Source organism: Sinohyriopsis cumingii, chromosome 12 (assembly GCF_028554795.1).
Source record: "Sinohyriopsis cumingii isolate HCF-2022 chromosome 12, ASM2855479v2, whole genome shotgun sequence".
In the NCBI taxonomy this organism is placed as follows: Eukaryota; Metazoa; Mollusca; class Bivalvia; order Unionida; family Unionidae; genus Sinohyriopsis; species Sinohyriopsis cumingii.
Window position 1 is genome coordinate 6,661,617 of NC_142972.1, and position 24,554 is coordinate 6,686,170.

At 37.2% G+C, this 24,554-nt stretch overlaps 2 protein-coding genes across 3 annotated transcripts in view; one reads left to right on the forward strand and one right to left on the reverse strand.

The window, feature by feature from the left end:
- Window positions 1–21,353, reverse strand: part of LOC149785955 (transcription initiation factor TFIID subunit 12-like) — a 53,028-nt gene extending 31,675 nt beyond the window's left edge. Inside the window, exons 1-2 of the mRNA XM_089976210.1 lie at window positions 21,120–21,353; window positions 19,031–19,157 (exon numbers count right to left, since the gene is read on the reverse strand). Coding sequence (XP_089832336.1) covers window positions 19,031–19,144 — 114 coding nt within the window. The 5' untranslated portion in view covers window positions 19,145–19,157; window positions 21,120–21,353. The remainder of the gene's footprint in view (window positions 1–19,030; window positions 19,158–21,119) is intronic.
- Window positions 21,354–21,574: 221 nt separating this feature from the next.
- Window positions 21,575–24,554, forward strand: part of LOC149785957 (coiled-coil domain-containing protein 174-like) — a 53,176-nt gene continuing 50,196 nt past the window's right edge. For both annotated transcript variants that reach the window (XM_089976211.1, XM_089976212.1), the window contains exons 1-2: window positions 21,575–21,711; window positions 23,824–23,934. In XM_089976211.1, the coding sequence (XP_089832337.1) occupies window positions 21,670–21,711; window positions 23,824–23,934 (153 nt within the window). In that variant the 5' untranslated portion in view covers window positions 21,575–21,669. The remainder of the gene's footprint in view (window positions 21,712–23,823; window positions 23,935–24,554) is intronic.

Sequence of the window (24,554 nt, forward strand, 5' to 3'; positions counted from 1 at the left end):
AACATGGTCACGACAAAATAACACTATCAAATATACAGCAACAGCCACCGGTGTTTACAGGTTGTCTGTGTTTTCAGCCGCTAAATTTGAAATCTTCACAACATATCCTTGGAGACATTCCACCGATAAGTATTCCGGGGTTTGCACTGTAATACTAAACAGCGGTACCGAGGAAACATTTATGCTTGAAGCCGAGGACGATAGTTTAACAGCAACATCTTACTGGTTTTGTTTGGAATTCGTCGCTGCAACGCCTCAATTGGTTACCGCGTAATTGAATAATGTCAACGACGCCAGATGCTCAACAATATCGATACAATCAAGTCCGTGAGTGGCAATCTGAGTTAAAAACTGTCATCGAAGTAACTAGTCAAAAAGTAAAAAAATACAAGCGCCGCATAACAGTGCTGGATATTATGGTTTATTCAGTATCTGCCGTTGTTGCATCTGCCGGAGCAATACTATCAGCGGTCACTCCGGTAACTGCAGCAGTCGCCGCCACGATCTGTGTTTCCGCGGCCACAACAACAGCTGGAGTTTTCGGCATCATAGCAAAAAAAATATCATCATGTGCTAACACAAAATTACACGATTACACGACAAAATTAAATACAGCCACGACCGCATATCAGAAATTATCATCGCTGATATCATCATCGTTAGACGTGCAAAGTAGCGACGCTACGATATCAGATTCTGAATTCAAACTAATGTCAGATGCGTACAATGACTATTTGAAAACTAAACAAATAAATAATGTCAATAGAACTGCTTCAACAAATAGTCACAAACACAACACCGGTAAGGACCACAATGATCTCAGTGTCCTCGACGACACCAGAATTCGGTATTAATTTTCGAACTCCAATTCCAGTGAGTGAAATCGCGTTAGCAAAGCTCAGTGTGTATCACAGCTGGCCCAATGTTAGGTCGGCATCATTTGGTGGTCTGCAGCCAAATAATTCATTCGTGTTCGGGAAAAGCAAAGCCGACTCCGGCGAACAGGGTGAACTTGACTGGAATACAATTACACTTCCCACTGGGAGTTATCAGATCGAAGAAATCAATAATGAGATACAACGCCAAATAAAACGAATCACCGGCAAGGAAGCCAAAATATCTATAACAGCTCATGAACCAACGCTGTCTGCGTTCATTGAAATCTCAACGCCAGGATACGCCGTGGATATTTATAACAGCTCAATCCGAACATTATTAGGATGGCCAAAGGCCCCCGAGGTTAAACCTCGTCCACCAAAACCTGAAAAATCGGATTTTATGACCTATAAAGAAGCACTACACGACCTCGAGTACAATTATTATTTACTCCTTGCAGATCAATTACTAGCAAGAAAAAGTACTTTAATGCCCGATACTTGGAGTATAGAAGCTCCACGTGTTAAGGGGGGGCAGGAGCTCCGTGTTTACCGTCTAGATGATATAGAATCTGAATTATTTATTCCGATCAATCTAGTACATAAACAACAGCTACAACTCCTGCGAGTATATTTCCAAGATTATATTTCTGATTTAACAAGTCCGCGTGATAATATTATCACAACCATAGAAAAACTAAACAAACTCGCATCGGCCATGGAAACTATAAATCTAAGAATAATTCAGGCTTTACTGGATCTTAAAGACTATATCGATGATAATTATAGACAGATAGCCAGAGCAGATTTTGCAATTAAATATGGTATTCAAGTGAATGATATTTCAGATTTTAAATTTCCTGGATATAACGTGCCCGAGCTGAGAAAATCAGTCTCTGATCTCATCGATCAATCTTTCGAAGATATTCTTGCCGCGTACGAACGAATAAAACCACAACCTGTTATTCTCAAGCACGACAACAGTACAGCATCCGATGGCAGACACATCTCACCCGGGATCGTAAATATCACAGATGTTATTGCGGTCAATCTTGTATGTGACGTCATCGATGGCAGTTACAGCGCATCAGATACTACGACGGCACAACAGGGGTTTATCCTGTATACGTTCACACCAAGAGACCCCCCTGGTTTTCTGATTGTGCAAGAACCAATCAATCCGGTCTATCTACGGTGTCATAACCCGTGGTTGTCAACGATAAATTTCAAACTCACCGACCAGAGGGGGAATTTGTTGGACCTGCGTGACGAGACTGTTAGTATAAACTTACTGGTGAAGTCCTAAGTCAAGGGATCCATAATATTTATAATAGTTTTTTTTTCTGCACTGATCCATTTTCGTCATTTTATCGTGCAAATACCCTATCAAAACCAGCATAAGTTATCGTTGAAAGTGCTAGCACGCATTTAAAAAAAAACGGTTGTGTATAATGTATCAACCCGAGTACATTCATGCACGAGTTCATATTCATGATAAGCAAATTCTTTACGAGGCAATAAAAACCGCATTTCAAATACAGACATTCCCAGAACAGTATTTCCCCGTTAAAATAGTTATTGACGTGTATGGTGACGAAGACTTCTTGTTAACTCCGTCACAATTAACAGAGCTACAGCAAAATCATATGATCATAGTTTGGTGTCAACGAGAACAGATTATGAACTATTCTCATTCCTGTATTGATGTTGAAACGCTTAAGCAAATCCTGAAAATCTGAAAGCGCCCTTCACTTGAGAAACTCTTTGAGTTTCCAAGGGCAAAAAAAATAATACACTTTTTTTTTTACCCGTGGAAATGTGCTTTACACTCCAAGCGGGGGGGGGGGGCTAGCGTTCTCAGGTTCTACTTTCACTTTGTGCTGTGAGTCACACGCTATGCGGTTTATACTTCCTTGTCGGCCTCGTAGTCAGAAACACTAGTATTTTTGTCAGAAATGCAAGGCATTTCCGTGTCTAGATTCTTTATATAACCTTTTAACCGTCTCACCCTGGTGCTAATTAATTTTCGAGTCTCATACTCTTGTGACAATCCAAGACGAATCTTCTCAACTGCACGGCACAGTGGAATAAATTCAGATACCTGATTTTCAGTTATCCCGGCAAGTGATCTGTAAACACGATCTTGCAAACCCTTAATGAACCTATAACGAGCAGGGAGATTGTTCTTCCCCAAGCGTGATAGCTCATTCAAGGATTCAAAATCTGACATAATTGTTTCAGTGTCTAGTAAAATATTAAAACCTCGCTGTTGTAATTCTTTAATTTCAACAAGTATGGTATTTATATTTTCGTGATTCATATTATTATATATTTTTATATTTTTAATAGAAACACTTTGCATGAGAAACGCTAGCTTTCCAAAACAAAACGAGACAGTCGGAAACATTTATCCCCTGCAAGGGCCTAGATCGTCAAATAACGTTCTAGAACCCCACGAGGACTGCTTCCGACATGACAATACAACATGTAACACGAAACACTTTATCCCCTGCAAGAGCCTCTAGATCGTCAAATAACGTTCTATAGGCTCAAGAGGACGTGTTTAGTGAATTGACAAGGACAAACATATAACACGTAACTTATCCTAAGGACGGACCCCTCTGACTGCCAAGTGACTCAGAGGCACATTTATTTACAAGACGAGACAGCCCTGGCTTCTAGGATCGAGTTCTCTAGCAGGCCCGGCAAACATTTATTTGACAACACAAACAACCTTTACCTCTGATTCGAGTATCACAGCAAGCAAAGGTACAATGAACATGTAATCTTATCCTAAGAGACGGTACAGAACAGACAACCTTTACCTCTGATTCGAGTATCACAGCAAGCAAAGGTACAATGAACATGTAATCTTATCCTAAGAGACGGTACAGAACAGACAACCTTTAACCTCTGATTCGAGTATGACAGCAAGTAAAGGCACAATGAACATGTAATCTTATCCTAACTTATCCTAAGACCTTATCCTATGACGACACAAACATACACAGGTGGGTCATTTTCTACGGTCAGCAGCAGAGCAAAACCATCCATTGAATCGACCATTGGATGGTGCACAAAAGACACCCGCCATTGGCGGATTAAATTTATGGTTTTGCTTGCGCGTGCTGACTTTCGATCGACCCAAAGGTCTTAGGGAGCGATTTCGTATATAACCCAACTGTTACTTGCGAGTTGGAAATTCGCTCTAGCAGTGGGCGGGACTTGTTTAAAATATTTTAATTGTATGTTTTCTTAAGCGCGGTCATATAACAAGCACAGAAGAGCAAAACAGTCGGATATATTCAGTAAAACGAGGATATTGTTTGTAAAAAAATATATATTCTACGGTAAATAAATGATTACATGTTATGAACTCGATAAAATATTTTATCAAGGTGGCTTTCTTAGGGGGAGCAAATCCTCTGACCAGCAACGACAACTCTGCAAAGCGTTACACACTCTCGGAGGAGTTATCGTCGTTTGTGTCAACGATAAGAGTTATATAACAGAATGAAATCTTCTGTTTGAGCTTCTTTGAAAATGCTGTTTTGTAGATCCCATCTGCGACATGCTGTACAGAAGGTGGACAAATACCGAAATACCTACCGGCTGCGCTCATTGATTGAAATATTATTTCTTCACGAGTCTCAACATTCACAGATTTCACTGCTCTTCTTATAGCTGTTTTACATTTAACTCTTCCTCGTATGGTATTCTTGCTCTGAGTGATCGCTTGAAGGTTTTCAATACTGTTATCAAGTCTGTTCCCGTTAATATGATCAATGACAAGGCCTTTAGGGATCTCTCCGTTAAAAACCTCATAGACGAAACAATGACATAAATACCTCCCTTTCCTAACAGTAAATCTTAAATAACCAGCATTATCAACTGTACCAACTTGTTTCCTCAGCCTGTAGTTTCTCACTATGCCATCTCGGTTTGCCTCATAATTTGGAATAGTTGGATGTCGGACGAATTCTTGATTCATTATACTATAAGCAAATCATTGTCTAATTCATAATTTGTCTGAAAACTTATTTATGTAATCACGCTCGCATTTGAGAGCGTTATCACAGTCTGGATTTTTTTTATCATAATACCGTTTTAGTTCTCGATAGCGTTTTCCACCACACGCTGAACATAATTGCGTTTTTCCTCGTACTCCAATGCCGCATCTGATACACGGTATCGGTCCTAGACTCCCACCGCGGACCTGTTGAGCATGTTGTCCACAGTATTCGCCTCTGCAGGGTTTGCTACACGGCGCTGATGAATTTAGTTTGATCCACTTGCATTGGTTCATCATATAATATATTTGTCTATTTAAATATTTGTCTTAATTATAATAATGGGTTTTGAAAGACTATCCAGAATAAAACCCATATCAGGTTCTAGATTCGATCTTGACCGGTTAACCGCTGATCCACGACGAAGAGAGTTAGCAGAGGTAATTGGTGTTATCAAGAATGCCAAAGAAGAGTTTCGTCGTGATGGTGCCGCACACACGTGGTCTTCGTATAAAATTATCCTCGGAAACGCGAGCGTTTCTCGGGAAATGCAAAGCATTTCTCGTGACCGTATCATTGATGCTACCATGAACGATACAATCGCGCGTAACATAATTGGGTATCTCGACGATAGAAGATATTTCGTACAGATAAAATTTATTGTTGGAGTCGGCGAGGGAACGTGGATTATCAGAGACAAACTAGACCCTGTTCTTGATGCCAGAGGCGTTCGTGGAAAAACCGTTCTGTTAAGTAAAGACTCAAAACCGGGAGTACTTGTTGGGATTGATATACCATATTATGCCAGAGCGTATCCTGTGACCGCAGTTGTTTATGGAATTTATCCGATGAAGAAACCACGCGTTGATAAACTCAAACCGATGAAGGTGTCGGTGTTGAATTGTGTAGCTGAGCGAGTAATGGAACATTTTAAAAATGCAATGCGAGGAAACGGCCTAACACCGCTAAGACAAACTAAAATAACAGCGTGGGCGACACGAGTAGCGGATAAAGGAGCGTCAATAAATGATGTTGCTGAGCTAGAGCGATTACTAAAATTTCCTATAACGGTTTCATCGTTAACCGGTGAGGTATTGTATGAGTGTAAATACAATTCCCGTGGAACACCAATAACTATTATCGATCATAACAGTCACGCCTGGACTGACTCGGTTAGGATATTTCCGCAAGACCGTGTTGTGAAGTATTATCCGGAATTGCAAAGCAATTCTGGGAGCATGTTTGATTTTATTTATCAGATAAGTAAAACCGATCCAGTGTCTGTGTGGTTATTCAGAAGTAGCGAAGATGGAGAATATGATCAGTTTGTGAGACCCAACGGGGAAATATACAGAACAATGGCGTTACAGCAGGAAATGAAAAAACTCGCAGAAAAATATCATGCTGGCAACACTGATACGTTACTGACACACTGTTTTACTGTCCCGGGTGTTGTCGCGCATGTAGCCCGGGAACGAAATTCATGGAGACCAACTCCGAAAAGTTTTCTTGCTGATATCCAGCAGAGCTGTGTCGAATACGGACACGGCGGTTTGTGGAATACTCAGTATGATCACCGCGGTATGATATCCGTGGACATGACGGCGTGTTATCCAGGAAGTTTCCTTGGGCGTGGAGAATGCAGCGAATATTTTAAACGGTTTGGCCACGCTGGCAATACCATGACAAGAGTAGCTGTCAACGGTGTTTTACCCGATTTTGACTTGACCGGATTTGCTTGTGTGTCGTCGTTTAAATTCGCTAAGGATTTACATCCTGTGTGTTATGTTTGGTTTGGCAGACATTTCGTTGAGAAGCGATGGGCACCGATAGTGTTATTGCGATACATGCTTGACAGTCGAATACTGTTGTCGCTGACGGTCAGCGAAGCGATTATATGTTATTGTCGTCAAACCGAAGTTTGGTTGCCAACTCCAACGCCGGTTACGTTAGAAGAAGTCATCGAAGATTGGTCACGAGAATATCCAGAAACTTCTATCGACGCTATCATCAAGAAAGCTCCTGAAGTACTTAAAAGCAAACTCAGAAATGATGAAAGCACAGCAAAAGATCTAGGACGAAGAATAATAGGGAAATTCACTCAAGGTGGAGCGTATGATCATAAACAACATCACAGTCGATTAATCATGGACAAGACTGAATTGGATCTTATTGTCGCTGATGCAGCCACGAACAACATGTTCTGTAACCGCAAAGATGTGTTTCTGTCAAACGGGGAAAAACTAGGGACTGTTTTTAGTTATATTGACGGAGAATCATCTCAGTACATACATTTGAGATCTTCGATGCTGGCTTATGTATCCATAAATTTGTTGTCGATGATCAATAGATTCCCTGTTGCCGCAGTGAGAGTTGCAACGGATTCATTTTATATTGATAAAAAACACTCAGCGCTGTTGGATAATGTTATGTCGGATGATCCATCGTGGGGCTCGTGGAGAATAAAGAATGAAATGTTACACGGATATTGTAAATCGGCTGATGTTGAAATCGAGGATGAGTATCGCAGCGCAGAAATATCTTCGATGGTTTCGTCGGGGGCAACTTCGTTGTTGCCGCCGGTGCACGATCCTGTTACAAGACACAAAACAGTTTATCTGAACGGTCCTGGTGGTTCTGGTAAAACAACTCGAGCGATTGAATTATTTAGAAACTCTGACATGATTGTGCTAACACCCACACACAGACTTGCCAGGGAGATGAGACAACGGGATGTTAACGCGTGCACGTATCACAGTTTTTTCAAATACAGCGGCGGCACGTGGACACCTGAACGAATGGGAACGAAATATATTCCCGAGAAAATCATCTGGGATGAGATAGACACTGTGCCGTTGGATACATTAAAACAGTTTCTGGATTGGCTGCTAAAGAAAAATACCGCAGTGGTGATGTGCGGCGATCATGGTCAACCACCCCCATTTACAGGTGAATCTCCACACGAGTGGCTGAAAACTTTTGTAGATTATTATGAGGAAATAACTAACGATGTTAGAGCACTCGATGAAACGCTGAAAGAGTTTAAGGCACTGATCAGGCTACAAACCAATAAAGTCCAGTGTGAGATAATGCGTGAAATAATTCCAGAGACTTCGCTGAGCGACTTTTGGGAAACGTGGAAACCAGGTGATTTAATTGTGGCAAGTAGAAAGATAGTCAGGGACACACTTCAGCAGCGGTTATTTCAGTTACATCAGAAGAAATTTCCCATGTTGCCAGTGCCGTTGTGTTATAGACCAGCTGATACGCGATTGCAGAATATTGATGTTGATATTCCAGGGCGCCTGACTGCGTCGGGTCCGGAGAAACAGAATTTAGTATTAAATGATATTGTCACAGTTGATGTTGATGCTGTTGAACAGGCACTGAAAATGAGCAAATCCCCGTGGACGCTAGGATACGCTATGACCATCCACAGTTCGCAGGGACTAACTATTTCAGATACAACAGTTTGGATTGTTGATGATCGCATCGAGTGGTCAAATTTAGTTTATTTAGCCGTGTCAAGAGTAAGAAGGATAGGTCAGTTACGAAGAATTGTATTAGATGATGTTGTCAACGACAGCTCAATCGCTGATGACACAATAAGAAAGAAATTAGCCGGTTACAAACAGAGCGACAAAAAAAATGGTAGAGAGTTTGATCCCAAACAAAGTTTGGATGTTGAATTTGTAATACAATTACAACAACAGCAGAATAATCACTGTGCGAGTTGTAATTGTTTATTGCTGTGGCAGTATTTGAAAAACGACCCAAGGCAATTCACCGTAGATAGAATAGATAGCAGTCGCGGTCATACACGTGAAAATGTGATGTTGACCTGTCTTGAGTGTAACCGACGCAGAGGTGTTGCTGCAGTTATTTAAATGATTGAATCACTTCAGTGCGGATCACTTTAGTGATCGGGGTGGTAATTGTGTATCCTCGGGAATCACCTGAAGTTGCTCGCGTTTAAATCCGCGTTGAGGAGCAGTCGAATCTAATCTGTAGATTGCGTTTCTCCCAGTTGATCTGGTTATGCTGGATATCTTATGTGTAGTAACACTCCATGTGGGATCGGTTGCTCTTTTTTTTCCTCCTTCTAGTTCGCCTGGTTCGTATAAATACCTAACGGTGACATTACCCAGCAGTGGGGACGCTAGCGTCCCTGGCTGCGTTGAAACATTTTGTTGCTGTTGTCCGCGTTCACTGACGCGGGGTATATATTTTTTTGTGATTGCATTTACAGGTCTCATGTTTGTTGTTCTGGTAATTTCATTATTCAGTGCGGCTATCACGTTTGGCAGTCTTGCAACCCATTCACGAGATCTCGTATCGTAAATGAATTCCCTCGCGTACTGGTATCCGAATAATCTCTCAGCGAGTGTTCTATTAAATCGCTCAACAATTGCCTGATCCCGATGAATTTCAGTATGTCCTCGTCGTATGGTAACGTTATGCTGCTTTGTCAGTGATGACACCGCGCCCTGAAATTCCTTGCCAGGATCAACTTGTAATAATCGTGGCCAGTTTAGAGGTCCTCGTTGATAAATTCGTTTAAACGCAGAGGCGACTTCGGACGCTGTTTTAGTCGCTAACGGTTCTGCTTCTTTGTATCTACTGGCAACATCAACTACTGTTAGCGCGTATTTGTATATTTTTCTACGGACAGTATCATGAGGCAGGAATAGTATGTCAGCCTGATGAACTTCATTGGGCACACTAACATCAAAATGTGCAAAGTTGATTTGTCGAGGTGGTGGTAAGTAGATTTGCCATATTGCTTGTTTTGATAGCCAATTTTTGGCAACCTCGCGTGTTACTGATGCCGCGTTGGCGAGTTTATTAATTGCTGAGTTACCTCTCCAGTATCCGATTGGGGAATAATAAATCGCTTGCATTTTTATTTAATTATCCAGCGCCTAATACTAATTTAGATTTCATCGCTGATCTTACTAACCAATTAGCGAGTGACTCCTTAAATGATTTATTTTTTATGGCGCTTAGTGCATGAATTAATTTCACATCCGCGATATGCCTGTCTTGTAGATCTTTACTTCGATAAGCAACATCATGTATGTGACACGCTGCGTCGATAGCGTTTATCGGATACTCTCCCGGTTTTGGTTTAGATTGTTCATCAAGTCTGATATCTAGTCGGGTCCCTGGACCGCAGTAATTGTATCCTGGGAGATGTTTTTCTCCGGGATACTTTGCCCAGGGAGTTCCGGGGAGCTTTCCAAGTTTGGCTGCAATGTCACCTCCGCTAAATTCTCGCTTTTTTTTTGAAATCTAAATTTTTTTGTGCCACATCGCGTACACTTACCAGAAAGTGCTTGTCTGTTATTTTTTGTTGTAATGGTTGTTAGATCATTCGTAGGGGTTCGTGCCTTACACTTCACACAATATAGATCCATAATTATTATTCTTTATATACAAATGGAAATTACAGATTTTTCTGCGACAAAAAAGAAAGAGCCAGTTAAGCATAATTCAGTGCTACCAAACTCTATCCGCGCGATTATAATTGGGCCATCCGGTTCAGGTAAAACACAGCTGTTGCTGAACTTGATAATGAAGTGGATGAAATGGGATAAACTGTATTTGATAGCTCCATCTGTAGATGATCAACGATGCTATAACGTTATAAAAGATTTTAATGAGAGTGCAAGCGCGCTGAGTAAAGACGGTGAGGATGTTGTTGAATTTATCACTGATATCGAAGAAGCCCCCAGCGTCGAGGATCTTGATGAATCAATTAACAACCTAGTAGTGTATGATGATGTTATGTTGGACAAGCAAAAAAATCCCGCAAGAATATTTTCCCGGGGACGTCACAAAAACACTGATGTGATTTATGTTACTCAGCGTTATACACAAATTCCTAAAGTAATCAGGGATAATTGTAATCTTCTTGCGATATTCAATGGAGTTGATACACATACACTGAGAAATATTCATCAAACCTGGTGTGGTGGCGATATGGATTTAAATAAATTTAAAAATTTCTTCAGTCATGCTCAAAGAAAACCTCACGGATTTGTGACAATAAATTTACACGATCCCAGAACAAGATACCGTATTGGACTTGATACACTATTTGCAACATAAAAATGTTTTTCCTTGGAAACTCATTTCCCAGAGCAGCAGAGGGGATGGACCCGACCCATGGATTTTTCAATAACGACCCCGCCACGGAAACTGTTTCAGATTTATTGAAGTAACCCAAGTTGTCAGTGCAAACTCAACGAGTTTGTCCCTGGAAACTCTTCGAGTTTTCGGGGGACATTTTTTTTTGTCCTGTATTCTGAATAGAAGGGTTTATTTCGTCGAAATAAGCCCTCTATCGAGGAATAGTTTCCTGGAGGGGTTTATTGTGCAAAAAGTTTCGGTCTGTACAGCCCCTCTGCTGCTTCTGTTGCTTGCCCAGAATTCTTTTTTGGATAAGAAAGGTCTGGATTATAGCTCAAGTTCATGTAAATTTCATGAAACATTCAGATTTTTCTATCCCTTAAATTAATAAAAATCTATATAATGATGCTGTCACTTTAAAATGGGAACCTTACTGTAGCTAAATGTTTGCCAGATCAAGAGGGAATGACTTGAAATTCAAGGGTGTAGCCATGGGTTTACAGCTATTGTCTTAAACTAACAGAAAACAGTGGAAACCAACAAGTTCTGTAAAATTCAACAAATAATTTCTTTCCCAAAAATACAAAGTGAAAATTCAAGAACTTAAGAGTATTGTGAATTAAATTCTATATAGTCCTATAAGTTCTATCACATGTCCAAATGTACAGAGTGCAAACTGAATTCCAGTGTGGTGTTCCAAATAAATTCCAATATCGTGTTGATGCGCCTGTAGTCTCAAACATGCTAATGTGCCAATGACCTTGAGTGTGGTGATGAGTTAACAGTCTTTTGATGTACCAAATTAATATAAACCAAAATGTTCTTTTCTGAATTCACTATAATTCCAAATTAAAGTTTCAGTCCAAGAATATTAAATGAATACTTAGTAATTCTGGTGAATAATAATTTGAATTAATAAAACAACCCAAACTACAAACTGAAAAGAACAATAAGACTGACTCTGCTTCAGACGTTAAGCCAGAAATGAGTCATTTTTTTAAAGTAAACAACATTAAATAAAAAGCTAAGACACAATATCAGAGCCACGATGTAGGTGAATCTCCTTTATAAAACATTCAAAGTTGTCAACAAGTTTAGGAAATTCCAAGTGAAAACTTTAATGTCCTTGTTACAACTCTATGGTCATAAACTTAGTAACAGAAAGAAGCAAATCAACAAATTTTGTAAAACTTAACAAATAATTTAATTATCAAAATCAAAAAATTAAAATGTAAGAGGAGCTTACAGTATTATGAACTGAATCCAAAATAATCCTAGTCCAAAAGAATCAAACGTTCGAAGTATAATTAAGATCCTCAGATGTATGTATCACAAGGGCAATATCCAAAACTCCTTTGAATAATTCACAAGGGTCCCAGAATAATGTTCTAGGCTAATGAGCACTCTGTAATTCTAATGAATAATCCTAAAAAATGTCTCCTCTCAAATTATCTCGACACAATGTCAAACTGATCTGCAGACTGACTGTGACATATGATAAAAAAATCTGAAATAGGAATGAATCCAAAACTGGAATGAATAAGTTGAATCCAAAACTGGAATGAATAAGTTCTCTCCTTATATACATCTCTAAGTAGGACTTTATGTCACTATATTGCCCACGTGCAAAACCTTAGTATTCAATCTCATTTTCAAAATATCTATTTACATGATCTAATCCATCCAATGGGAAATAACTTAATTCTTCTATGAACCCACCTTATGTAACCCAGCCAAAGAAAATTACCCAAACTTGTCAACAGGTTCAATGAATGGGTTGAATTGAACTTGTCAACACCTATTTATAGCTTAATATCTAAATTTAATCCTCACTGAGAAATATTAGCTATGTATAATATTGTTGATGAAATAAATGTCGTTGGTCAGGTACTTGGACAAGATCAAGTACATAACATATAATCATTAAGAAAAGCAAACAAATAATACAAATTAAATATACATAACAATATAAACAAGAAAGTAAATGAATAAAAAAGGAGTTAAGAGCATATGAAGTTACTGAAGTACAGGCAAGTACTCTTGAAAGGCACATGGTAGGGGTCAGTAGATCTGTAGTGAAGTAGAGGGAAGTACTCTTGAAAGCACATGAAAGAGGCCAGGCTATTTGTGTGAGTGTTTGTGTGAATAGGATTTTTCATGTAGCTTTAACAATTTTCCAGTCATATCGCTACGATGTCTGCAGTGTGGCAGTTTAAAGTGATGTCTAGCACTGGGGCATCATGCCAGACAAGTAGCATGAGGTCCCACCCAGTTACATTATCCTGACACCAGGCCAACCAGTCCTAACACTAACCTCTTAATGCTGAGTGCCTAGCGAGGCAGCTCTTAGTACCATTTTTGTAAGTGTTTGGTGTGACTCAGCCAGGGTTGAAACCCATGACCTCTGCTCTAACCACTAGGTCACCGGAGCGGTCGCCAGGAAGATTTGTAGTGAAACAGAGGGATGTACTCTTGAAAAGCAGATGGACAGGGCCAGAAGAATTAAAATGAAGCAAACGGAGCCAGAAGATTTGAAGAAAGTTGAGGGAAGGACTCTTTAAAGGCAAATGGAAGGGACCAGGAGCTTTGTAATGAAGCAGAGGGACTCTTGAAAGACCAAGGGAAGGGGGTCTGAGGGCAGACGGGAGTGTAGTCCTACATGTAAGACCCTGATGCTGATATTTATGTTTTGGGCATCAGGGTCTTACTGCCTAACTAACAGCGCTCTGTAGTTTGTTTTGATGTTGACTAACATTGTAATGAAAGTCAAATTTTCAGGAATATCTCACACAACTGGCAAATAAGTCAGACTTACTTGCTCTGATGTCTTTGCTCTAATAAATTCAAATTCTCACAAAAGAAATGGACCTGTTTTGAAGTTTCATTGGCCTACATTTCAGTTGACTGGAAAGCAATGAAAGCCAGGAATGCCAAAATCGCGTTAAGTTGAAATAATATTTTTTAACGAAATGAATAAAAATATATTATGCCTATTGGAACTGTAAAGCAACATTTTGTTTCATTCAAGAAACATATCCCCCACATGAACCTACTTAAACATACTTACGGCATACTAACGTCGCATTGCAACAAATTCAAATGTCAACGGAACATAAAAATGCATCCATTTGCTAGTGCCATATTTTCATTCTGCCAGGATAAAGACAGCACAGTAAGTATATTAATTACACATAAATCAGCGGAAGAGTGTCGATATGTGCTGCCAAATGTGTGAGATATTCCTGAAACTTTGACTACTCATTTCGATGTCAACGACATCGGAACACTTTATACAAGGCCGTTATCTGGATAGTAAGACATCGCACTAAAACAAAACCAACATGTGCTATGTTTTACATTGTAGGACTAACGGGAGTGCACTGAAGGCAAAATGCGGCCCCCCCCCTTTTTTTTCTATCAGCTGAATCCCTGACATGCCCTACTAAAAAAAAATGTAGAAAACCCTCTAATTTTCAAGTGATTGCTGCTGTTGTTATCAGAGGAGCAGGTATATATTAATTATTCCACACACAAGATTTAATTTACCACTATACTAAAATGACATTGCTTCATCTTGCATGTACACTGGTAGATCTGGTCAGTTACAGTGTAATAACAAATATATAGAAATGAATTCCTTTGTGAGTCTATCCTGCAACTAATTTGAGGCATAAACAAAACAATAAATTATTAGGCTTCCACTCAGCATTGAGTACAGTAAAACCTGTCATGAGCGACCTCTGCTATGAGCGACCACCTGTCATGTCCGACCGCAATCGTAATGCACGGATCGATTTTACTATATAAACGCTCTGTTATGAACGACCACCTGCTGAACGCGACCAGCGACCGTGATTTCTTGGCAAAATATGCATTTTGACACTGCTATGAACGACCACATCGCCAAAAAATCAAAACAGATTGACACCACTGACCTTAACTTAATCCTTTGTAAACACTAGAGCTCGGGATAAATGTAGTATGCAAACAAAGTGCACATTAAATAACACTATAGTTGAACAACCATATATCGGGATAAACACCTCTAACCATCATTTAATCCTTTGTAACAAAGACGGCAAAAATAGCAAAGATTGCTCTAATAAAGTATTTAAAAATAATTTGTCTTGCTACAGTACCAGTTTTGTGAAATTTACAACTCCAGCGTACGGTGTTCATTTGTAAACTGCAGTAAACCAGACTAAAGTACATGTCACTAACCGCCATTGTAGTGCCGAAGTCATGTGAATAGCCAGTACGAGTAACATCAAAGGGAGTAATGATGGATATACGCAGTCAATTTAGAGGTTTGTATTTTTTCTTTATCTGTATGAAAACTCACAAAACGCCGGTAGTCCTTATGTCCAAGTGAGAAATCGTTTAAAAGGGCTTCAGTGTTGGTTTGAGTACGTCGTTTGCTTTCCAGTTAATCCATAATGCCTGGAGGGTGAATGAGCTCATTGTCTTTAATACTAGTAAGTGAAAATCATTTCCGGATTTTTTAAAATTATTTTTTATTTCTTTTCTTAGTGTTTCACCAAGCCACAATCTGTTTACGTGGGTGCAGATGGTCGGAACATTTGTTTATCGAGCTATAACGCTGTTGATTTAAATAAATGTACAGTATTGTTTCCTGATGAGTTAATTATGTATTTTGGTTTCATTCATTGGTACATAATATATATTTATTCCACAATTCCCCAAAACCTGATCAAAACCTATAGTCTTTATAACGTCAACACTAATAACAACGGCAGAATCTCCGCTGAAAAAAAGAAAAATTTTAACACTGGAAGAAAGGATTAATGTCATTGAAAGAAATGAAAAAGGTGAGACCACTCGCAAAATAGCAGTCAGGATAAAGCGTCGGTAAAACGCAAGTTCAAAATGTAATCAAAGACAAGAAGTCCATTAGAAACGAATGGCAGAAAGGTGCACAAGCACAGAGGAAATATGCCACGGCACGACGGACAGTTTACGGAGATCTGAACGAGCGAGTATGGGAGTGGTTTTGTGTTGCAAGGAGTAAAAACATACCAGTAAGTGGAAAGTTGATTCAGGAAAAGGCAATAATTGAGATACATCTTCAGACCAAAGAGCTGAGTAAAACATGTCAACAAAGAAGTATAATGGATTTCTTTTAAAAAAAACAGTGAATAAGTGTATAAAATAAGATATATACATCATATCTAACTGTTCATTTTTTGTACATATTAATGTGATGTTGAAATATAAATTTTATTCTCGTTGTTTGATAGATGTATATCTTTATTATATAAAGATATTTTGAGAGGAATGCATGCATTATTTAACAAGATTCATGAATAAAGGATATGATACATGTACAGTGAGTATGGGTATTAATTATTTTTCAACAATGCTAACTATTGACCCTGAAAACCAGTCCATTTTCACACACCTCTTATGAGAGACCACCTGTCTTGAGAGACCACTTTTGGTTGGCAGAAGGGGCGGTCTCTCATAACAGGTTTTACTGTAATACTCTTAAAATATCTTATTAAACTTGTGCTCATGAAGTAGTACAGTGTGACCCCACTATAACAGTTGTGGTGTGGCTCTCCAAATTTAACATACATGTACTTTTCTCATACACACATTTTTTTTCTTTCTTAAAAGTAAGAAAAGTAGCGTGTAAAAGTTTATCATTTTTGGGGAAGAGATCATATATGAATTCTAATATAAGATGATCGTGCCATGGCTCCTGCAATTTCATATAAATGTACTTGCAGAAACATTTTTCTTCTTAAAAGTACGGAAAATAAAGTGTAAAATGTCTATTCAGGGATCATGCTAGGCTTCGCCGGTGTCACAAATAACGGTTTATATTCCTTATTGGCAACAAAATATACCATCTGGCCATTTTTCCACCCCAACATTACTGTTTAAACTAGTATATTTAACCTTGAGTTTTGACTGAAGAAACTCAGAGGCATCATGAAGGGAAGCTGCAAACTTGATATTAAATGCACTGGAATTTATCTATTGTTAGATAAACAAATTCTATGTTCATATTGACAAACCATCTTAATGGCATTGTTTTATCATAATCCTCTTATTCTGATGTCTGGCCCGAGTACTGAATGCTGTGAGATCTCATTACTTTTTTTAAAAAAAAAACATTTCTGGTGGTGGAGATAGACCACATGAGACACTATCTCATAATGGATCTTTTGGACAAAATAGTGTCGGATTATCTGCTGCTTGGTATCAATTAATTTATTTAGACTGACCTCTGTATGTGGATGGTAAGTAAAATTCCTTTCTTTTCACTCAGTAAATTAAATCCTTCGGAACACTCATATTTTCTGCAGCAATCCCTGTCAGAACAAAACACCTGTGTATTCATTGTCTATTAGCCTTTTTTTTAAAACTTCGATGAATGCATAGAAGGCAGCATTACTCTGCCACCAGAAATGTCACGAAAAAAAATGAGAAAAGAAAAAGAAAGAAAAAAAATAATGGAGATCTACTTGTTGGTCTATCTATGCTACCAGGACTAGCTACAACAGACCAATTTTTAAAGGCAAGAAAAGTATGTAACTGCTACAAACAATGGCTAATTCCTTTTGTTTTTAGAATGTAACCAGAAACAAAGTTTTGCTGAAACTTCAAAGAAAACTGATCACCTTAAAGCACCAATCATTCTATATAAATACTAAGCAAATGAAAAGAAAAGTCGGTCTCAATCAATGTTCTACAATTATTTGATGTTACCGCTGCAATAAGAATCATACATCTGTTTAGTCCTCCAAAGCTGTCCTTTAGCAGTAACTTCAATATCACATGCACCCTTCATCAAAGAAAACCAACTACAATCTTCAATAAAAGCAAATAACCTGTCATCAAAGGATGTCAGCACCAAACTTAAATAAAAGAAACAGAATCTTATAGATTGTTGCATTTTCCAAAGTGATTGGAACACATTTATTATGCCCTGAAAGTTTCACTTTTGAAGGAAAAAATTATGCTTATGGTCGCTATCAACGGTGGCATAAAATACAAATTAAATGTCCAATCTTTTGAAATCATAGATTTTTGGCCATCAAGTTAATTAAAGATGGGTTATCTTGCAAAGATGTTTGTTAAACTTTTTAATTTGTTCAAATTTTCATTTCCCTATCAATAGCCTCATTCCCTGGGTAGCCTCAGCAAGATGATACAGCTGACCAAAATCTAGGCCAATTTAAATGCACGTACATGTAGCATGTAAACAGTGATAGCCTTGTGCCAAGTGTGACAACTGTTGTGAATTGTTAAGTGACAACTGGACATAGATCAAAACGAGGGCTACCATTTTTTAAAAATAAAACATGTTATTTGTGTTTTTCAATGGGATGTGAGTCATACATGAAGCTTATAAGATGTGATCTATACTCGAATTGATGGACTTATTATATACAAGTACAATACTTAATGGATTATGGATTGTACTACACAAATGCAAGTTGTCAATATACAAGTGTTTTTCAGACTAGCTTGTCTTCATTTAATCAAAATCACATATTTTTGAGCCCGCTTTAATCACCTCTCCCTCAGCCCGCCATATCTGAGGTAAATGCATCATTTTCTTCGGGTAACTGTCTTGGTTATAACACAGTTCTATGGACCCCAACTACCTTGTTATAGCAGGGTCATACTGTACATAATATCAAGTGAAAATAAGACAGGTTAAAATGTCATAAAATTGGTAAACTGCAAAATGTCATGTCACACTAAACTCAAATAGTTTCTTAAAAAGAGTCAACAGATGACGCCAATCTAGTCAACAAGAATTTCATGAATCACTGTTTTGTCTACTCCACCGTCACAGGATCCTTGCCCAGGAAAGGGAAAGAAAGTTAGTTTGACCTATTTTTGCTTGCAGTATTATTCCTCACAAAAAATACAACGGGGATGATGATAATAACAACAACAATCCCTCTTGGAAAAGAAATAATTCTGCCTAGTATAAGCTACGCTGAAAAGATAAAAACAATCTCAAAATGTTCATACTGCATGCTGCTGTGTTGGTTGTTGCTGGTGGTCCATGGTTATGAACGTTGTCCCGGCAGCAGATGCGCTCCCTGTCAGTGTCACAATGTTGGTGCTTACTGGGGGTGTGTTCATTCTTCCATCATGTCTATAATATATAAGGATTCTAGTTAACTTGCAATAGCAGAAAAACAAGAGTCCCTTGAAGGAACTCATGCTCTACGGTCTGAAAAGAATTTCAAGACCATTTCTTCTTTTTAACTAACGAGTGCCAATTTCTAATATTCTTGGGAGATATGATTGTCATATTAGCCATTAGCAACTATGGAAGCCATACTGACTGTAAGATTCATAAAAATGATTGTGTCCTACCGAATCATTTTTTTTAGTTTATTTAATTTATGAATATATTCCACAGCTAATGTTTTTAAGGTATGTTGCATTTATTACAAAGAAAAAAATAGCTAATGCACATATTTAACATGGGTAAAATGTTGGTATTAGATTATTTACCAGCAGGTATTAGATTAATCACCAGCTATTTACCGGTAGTTAGTTATGCTCAAGCAAGGTGGGGATAACTCTAATATTCTTTTGGAAATTAACATTAGACCTAGAGATCAAAAACTTTCTTTTTTGGCACCATACTCTGTGATCATGTGATAATGTTTTGCATGGAATTATGGGTATTTATGCAAAGCATATACCCCAAATCTTATGTATTTGGCCTCATAATTTTAGCACACATTTCAAGTAAAGTAAATGAATGATGACAATTTTCAAATTACATTTGATTGTCTTAATCAGCCAAATACTTGTTAAACACATTTTTTAAAATAAACCTTTTTTAACATATTTTTTAAAATTTTAGGTGTAGTGCCTTGCTTGAAATTTAATTTTCAGTTAAGTATGTAAGACCATGATTCAAGATGGAAGAGACAATGTAAGACAACATGTCAAAGTAGTACCTGAATAGATTAATGCTGCACAAATGCTAAGATGCACTGGAAACAGTGAATTTTGGTATATCATGTTTGTATTTGGTGGCACACATGAAAGAAACGTTGAAGAAAATAGCAAAGTCTGTTTTTTTTAATTTGAAACTGCCAATGCCAAGTTTTGACATGAAATAAATGCTATGTCTGATTATGTGGTATACCAAAGATTGCACCATGGACATTTCTATCCCAGATGCGGCTCCTATTCAAAACTAATCTCATGCATCATTTAAGATCATTCTTGAAAAATGAATAAGCCATCTCAGAAACTTACATTTCCAAAGTAAAATACAATTAAATTTATTGTTAAGTTATGATTTCCTTTAGTTCTTAGAGAAAAGAAAATTTCCAGTTGGTAATGTCATTCTTATGGACTCAAAAATATGTTTAAGTTCAAAAGTATATAAACTTCTGGACCAAAATTGGTACACCAAATAACAACTTCATAAATTTTTAATCACGAGATATTTAATTTTAAAAGAACCAATCACTAGCTTAAGTGGTATCAACTTCTGGGATGCTATTTTAGTGGTTGGTAGCACCAGCCTACAGAGTTACAAATAAGACTTAACCCTTTTGCCATCTTGATAAAGTGTCGTTAAGTATAGTCTAAATCTATAATTTACTACTCAGTTTTTAGGAACATGGACATTGAAACAATTTTTTCTCATTCGACCAGACTATGCTTTGTTTTGGGAGTAAATCAAACTGATGTGAATTCTAATGAAATGATTTACCCCAAATTATTTTAAGTAATAATTTGAATACGTTTTAAAATGTTTTTCATTTTTTTATTTACTTAACAAATGTATAAATACATTAACATTTATTTAGTTTAAGGTATAGTAAGAAATGTTTCCACGTTTTACATTTTTGCAAATTCGCCGTTGCTGAGGAGAAAACTGGTATCTCCAGAAAGTCGAAAATTTTGAGGACATTTTTAGATTTAAGCTTTTGTACAGCTTCTGGCGTAATATCCAAGGTTTTACGGTGGAAAAATATAAATATGTAATAATGAGACCATGATACCCCTCCCCCCCCCCCCAAAAAAAAAGAAAGATTAATATTACTTCTTGAAAATGCGTTTTTCAAAAATGCATTTTTCAAAATACCTTGAGCACAGCCTGCAACAGTGACAGATCACAGGAGCTTGCCAAGTTTAACTTGATCAAGCTCCAACGTTTGGTGGGTGTTTAAAATGCGACTTGTGTGTCTTCTGTGAAAGGAACTGCACTGGTCAGCAAAGCAATCAATAATATACAAAACAAAATGATGATGATTTATGAAAGTTGAAGAAACTATCCTGTTCGTGAACTGCAAACAAGCCTCTCTTTCATTTGAGCACCGTCTCGTTAATCGCAAATGAATCTTTCAGTGCTATAACGACATTTCGAGCTGGGAATTTAAAATAATTATTAAATCTATCAATTAACCATTTATCATTTAATGATTGTGAACATATAGAAATAATACTATTAATGTATATATATCTTTCTGAGTCAATTAAGCAGGTGTCGTACATACAAAGTAATTCAACGTCGTTTTGATGTTCATTAAAATTAGACTGCTCAGATTCATATTTTGCGTCTTAATGATGTTAATAATTTGTCTGCAGTCGGCATATATTGCTTCTTGTTTTCGGAATGATTGATACGGCATGACATGGATGATAAGAAAAAGCAAGATAGTTTAAATTCATCTTCAGTTAGTTTTGTATCTTTTTCTTAAAATTTTTTATTGAGGTAAATTATTCAAACTATAAAACTGGTGCCACAATTTGACTCTGCTCTTTGTGTAACCTTTTTTCGAGTCATTCTGTATAATGATACGGACATTACTTTATATCCTCGCGGTGTCGGCTTTGGAGCCCTTAAGAAAAAATATTTTAATAATTCGTAAACAATGTAAATTTTATTAAAAGTTAATTTACACTTTGAATCATCATTATACCTGTACCAAAATTCAAAACTTAAAACTATTCATGGCTGCAGACATTTGTCCCGTGACAATTTATTATGAATATGAGTACCATTTTTTGCTAGTCCTACAATGTAAGACATAGCACATGTTGTTTTTGTTTTAGTGCTATGTCTTACTACCCAAATAACGGTCATGTGTAGCGTTTTCCAATGTCAATTGACATCGGAAGGAATAGTCAAAGTTTCAGGAATATCTTACACACTTTGCAGCCTATATCAACACTTCTTTCTGTTTTGAAACTGTTTTAAGATCATAAGTGTTGAATAAAAAAAATGCATGTAACAATTTGTATTATTAATTACAAGCTTTATGTTAATAAAAAAAGCTGTTCTCCATTTAGTCAAATAATACAGAAATAATTGTATACAACAGTGTTTGCAGCAAGCATTATTATTATTATTATTATTTCATCATCATCATTTTGGTATTTTGATACAAATTTATCAACGTTCTCAGATTTGCCTTCACCAGAAGAGAGAGGTGACTTTTTCAAGTTTTTTGAGTCCACAATGGTTTCTATGTTTCTTTTATGTGTTGTGATGGCTGGATCCAGACTGGTACAAAACAATTTCTGCAGAGTTTTATTTTTGCCAATGGGATTGTTGTATTATATCCTTGTCCATGGTTGGTTGAGTTTGGAGATAATACTCGCAACCACAGTAAATTCTCTCTGAGTGATTGGCTGCTTTTCATCTCATGACTTTATCAGGATACACATGCACTCTTGTTATGAGATAATTGAGCCCTTACTGAGTGAAATGTGTTTTGAAAGATTATACAGGCCAAATTATTAAATTTATTTTTAAAGGTTCCATTGTGATTTAATTTTAATATAGTGTCTATTTGGAGGTATATGGGTAGCATATGTTTTTCATTTACTTGGTCTCCTGTTATAATAAAGATACAGGATTTTTCACATTTGAATGAACAGCAACTGGTCAGTCCTGGCAAATGTTCCTTTATCTTGTTCTTGACACATTTGGACTTTTTAATGTTTGTAAAGTGCACGACACTCACTAGCCCTTTTGTCTGAAGGTTTTGGTTAAAGTGGTTTTTCTGCATATATTTCAAAAAATTTGTTTTATTTTTCATACCTGTGATGACTCATTTGGAAGTGAAGGCAAATAATTCTTTCAGATGCTGATTTGCATTTTGACCTTTGGTTCAATTTTTTTAAAAGTTTTTTGTTACAGTTTTTAATTTGCTTTTCTTCCCTAAGTCTCTTGATGGATTCTGTTCATATTTTGGATGAATGATTACACTGCAAAGGCAATTTATTTTGTGACTCTCTTCATCACCCATTTGATAACGGGGTGAAGGGGCAGTCATGGAAATTGTATTAAGGTTTTTGGTGAAAGTTTTTATTTGCTTATATTTACTGACTCACATGATTAATTCTGTCCATTCCTGGGATGAATCAAGCTAGACTATTCATTTTGCCACACACTCTTCAGTCTATTGGCATTGGGGTTAAGGTCACATGGTCACATGTTTTAAAGCAATTTATCAATTGAGTTTGCAGCATTTGAGTCCATAACCTTGGTTAGTTTTACTTGATCTTCTAAACACTCAAGGTTCACAGAATGGAAGATATGTAAATATGAACTTGTACACTGCAGTGCTCTAAAAAATGCACAAAAGTAAATAAATAAATAAATCAGAAAAGTAAATAAATAAATAAAATAACTTTTGTTGGTATCTGGAGACAAATTACCTGACTAGGTACAAGCAGTTACAACAGTATTGTCAGGTATTTTTGTTTGTTTGCATGTACTGAAAATGTATGTATTAGAAGAATGAATTTACAGTTAATTGATGTGCATCATTTGTTCCTAGTTAATTGACCTCAAAGCTGAGCTATACAGAAAGCAAGAAGAGTTTAAGAGACAGAAGCTCCAGAGTCAGAATTCTTCATATGTTAAAGGGAAACTTTCCTCTTCTGAAAAGGTATGCAGTTTACATTAGTCATTTGCGGGAATACTTTTTTATGCAAGATCTGATCAAGTTTACATCAATTTAGTAATTAGCAGGTAGACTTTTAGGATCAGACATGCTCTAGTTTACATCAGTTTAGTAATTAGCAGGTATACTTTTAGGGATAGACATGCTCTAGTTTACATCAATTTAGTAATTAGCGGGTAGGCTTTTAGGGTAAGACATGCTCCAGTTTACATTAGTTTAGTAATTACAGACATGATTTTTCTCCATTTTAAAGCAGAATTCCGCTTTTCACCTTTCTTGAATCCAATTTTTCTTGATATAGTCCGTTTTTGTTATCATCTCCGATCCGTTTTTTTAAAACGGTCTGTTCGGTCCCATTCTGCAATGACCCTTGTAATGTATTCGTTTCATATATTAGTTAGCCCATGACTCTCGTAAAGAGTATTCTGATTGGTCAAAAGTTTAAATTCATCCAATGAATCTTCATGTAATGGAAACTGATGGCAAAAAAAAGAAGCATGCTTGCAAACAATGGTGTCCTGAGTTGTTGAGAGAGACCATGACACGAGAAGTTTAGATAAAGGTTTAAAAAACATAAGGTAATGGGAATGGCTGGAGCGAAAAGT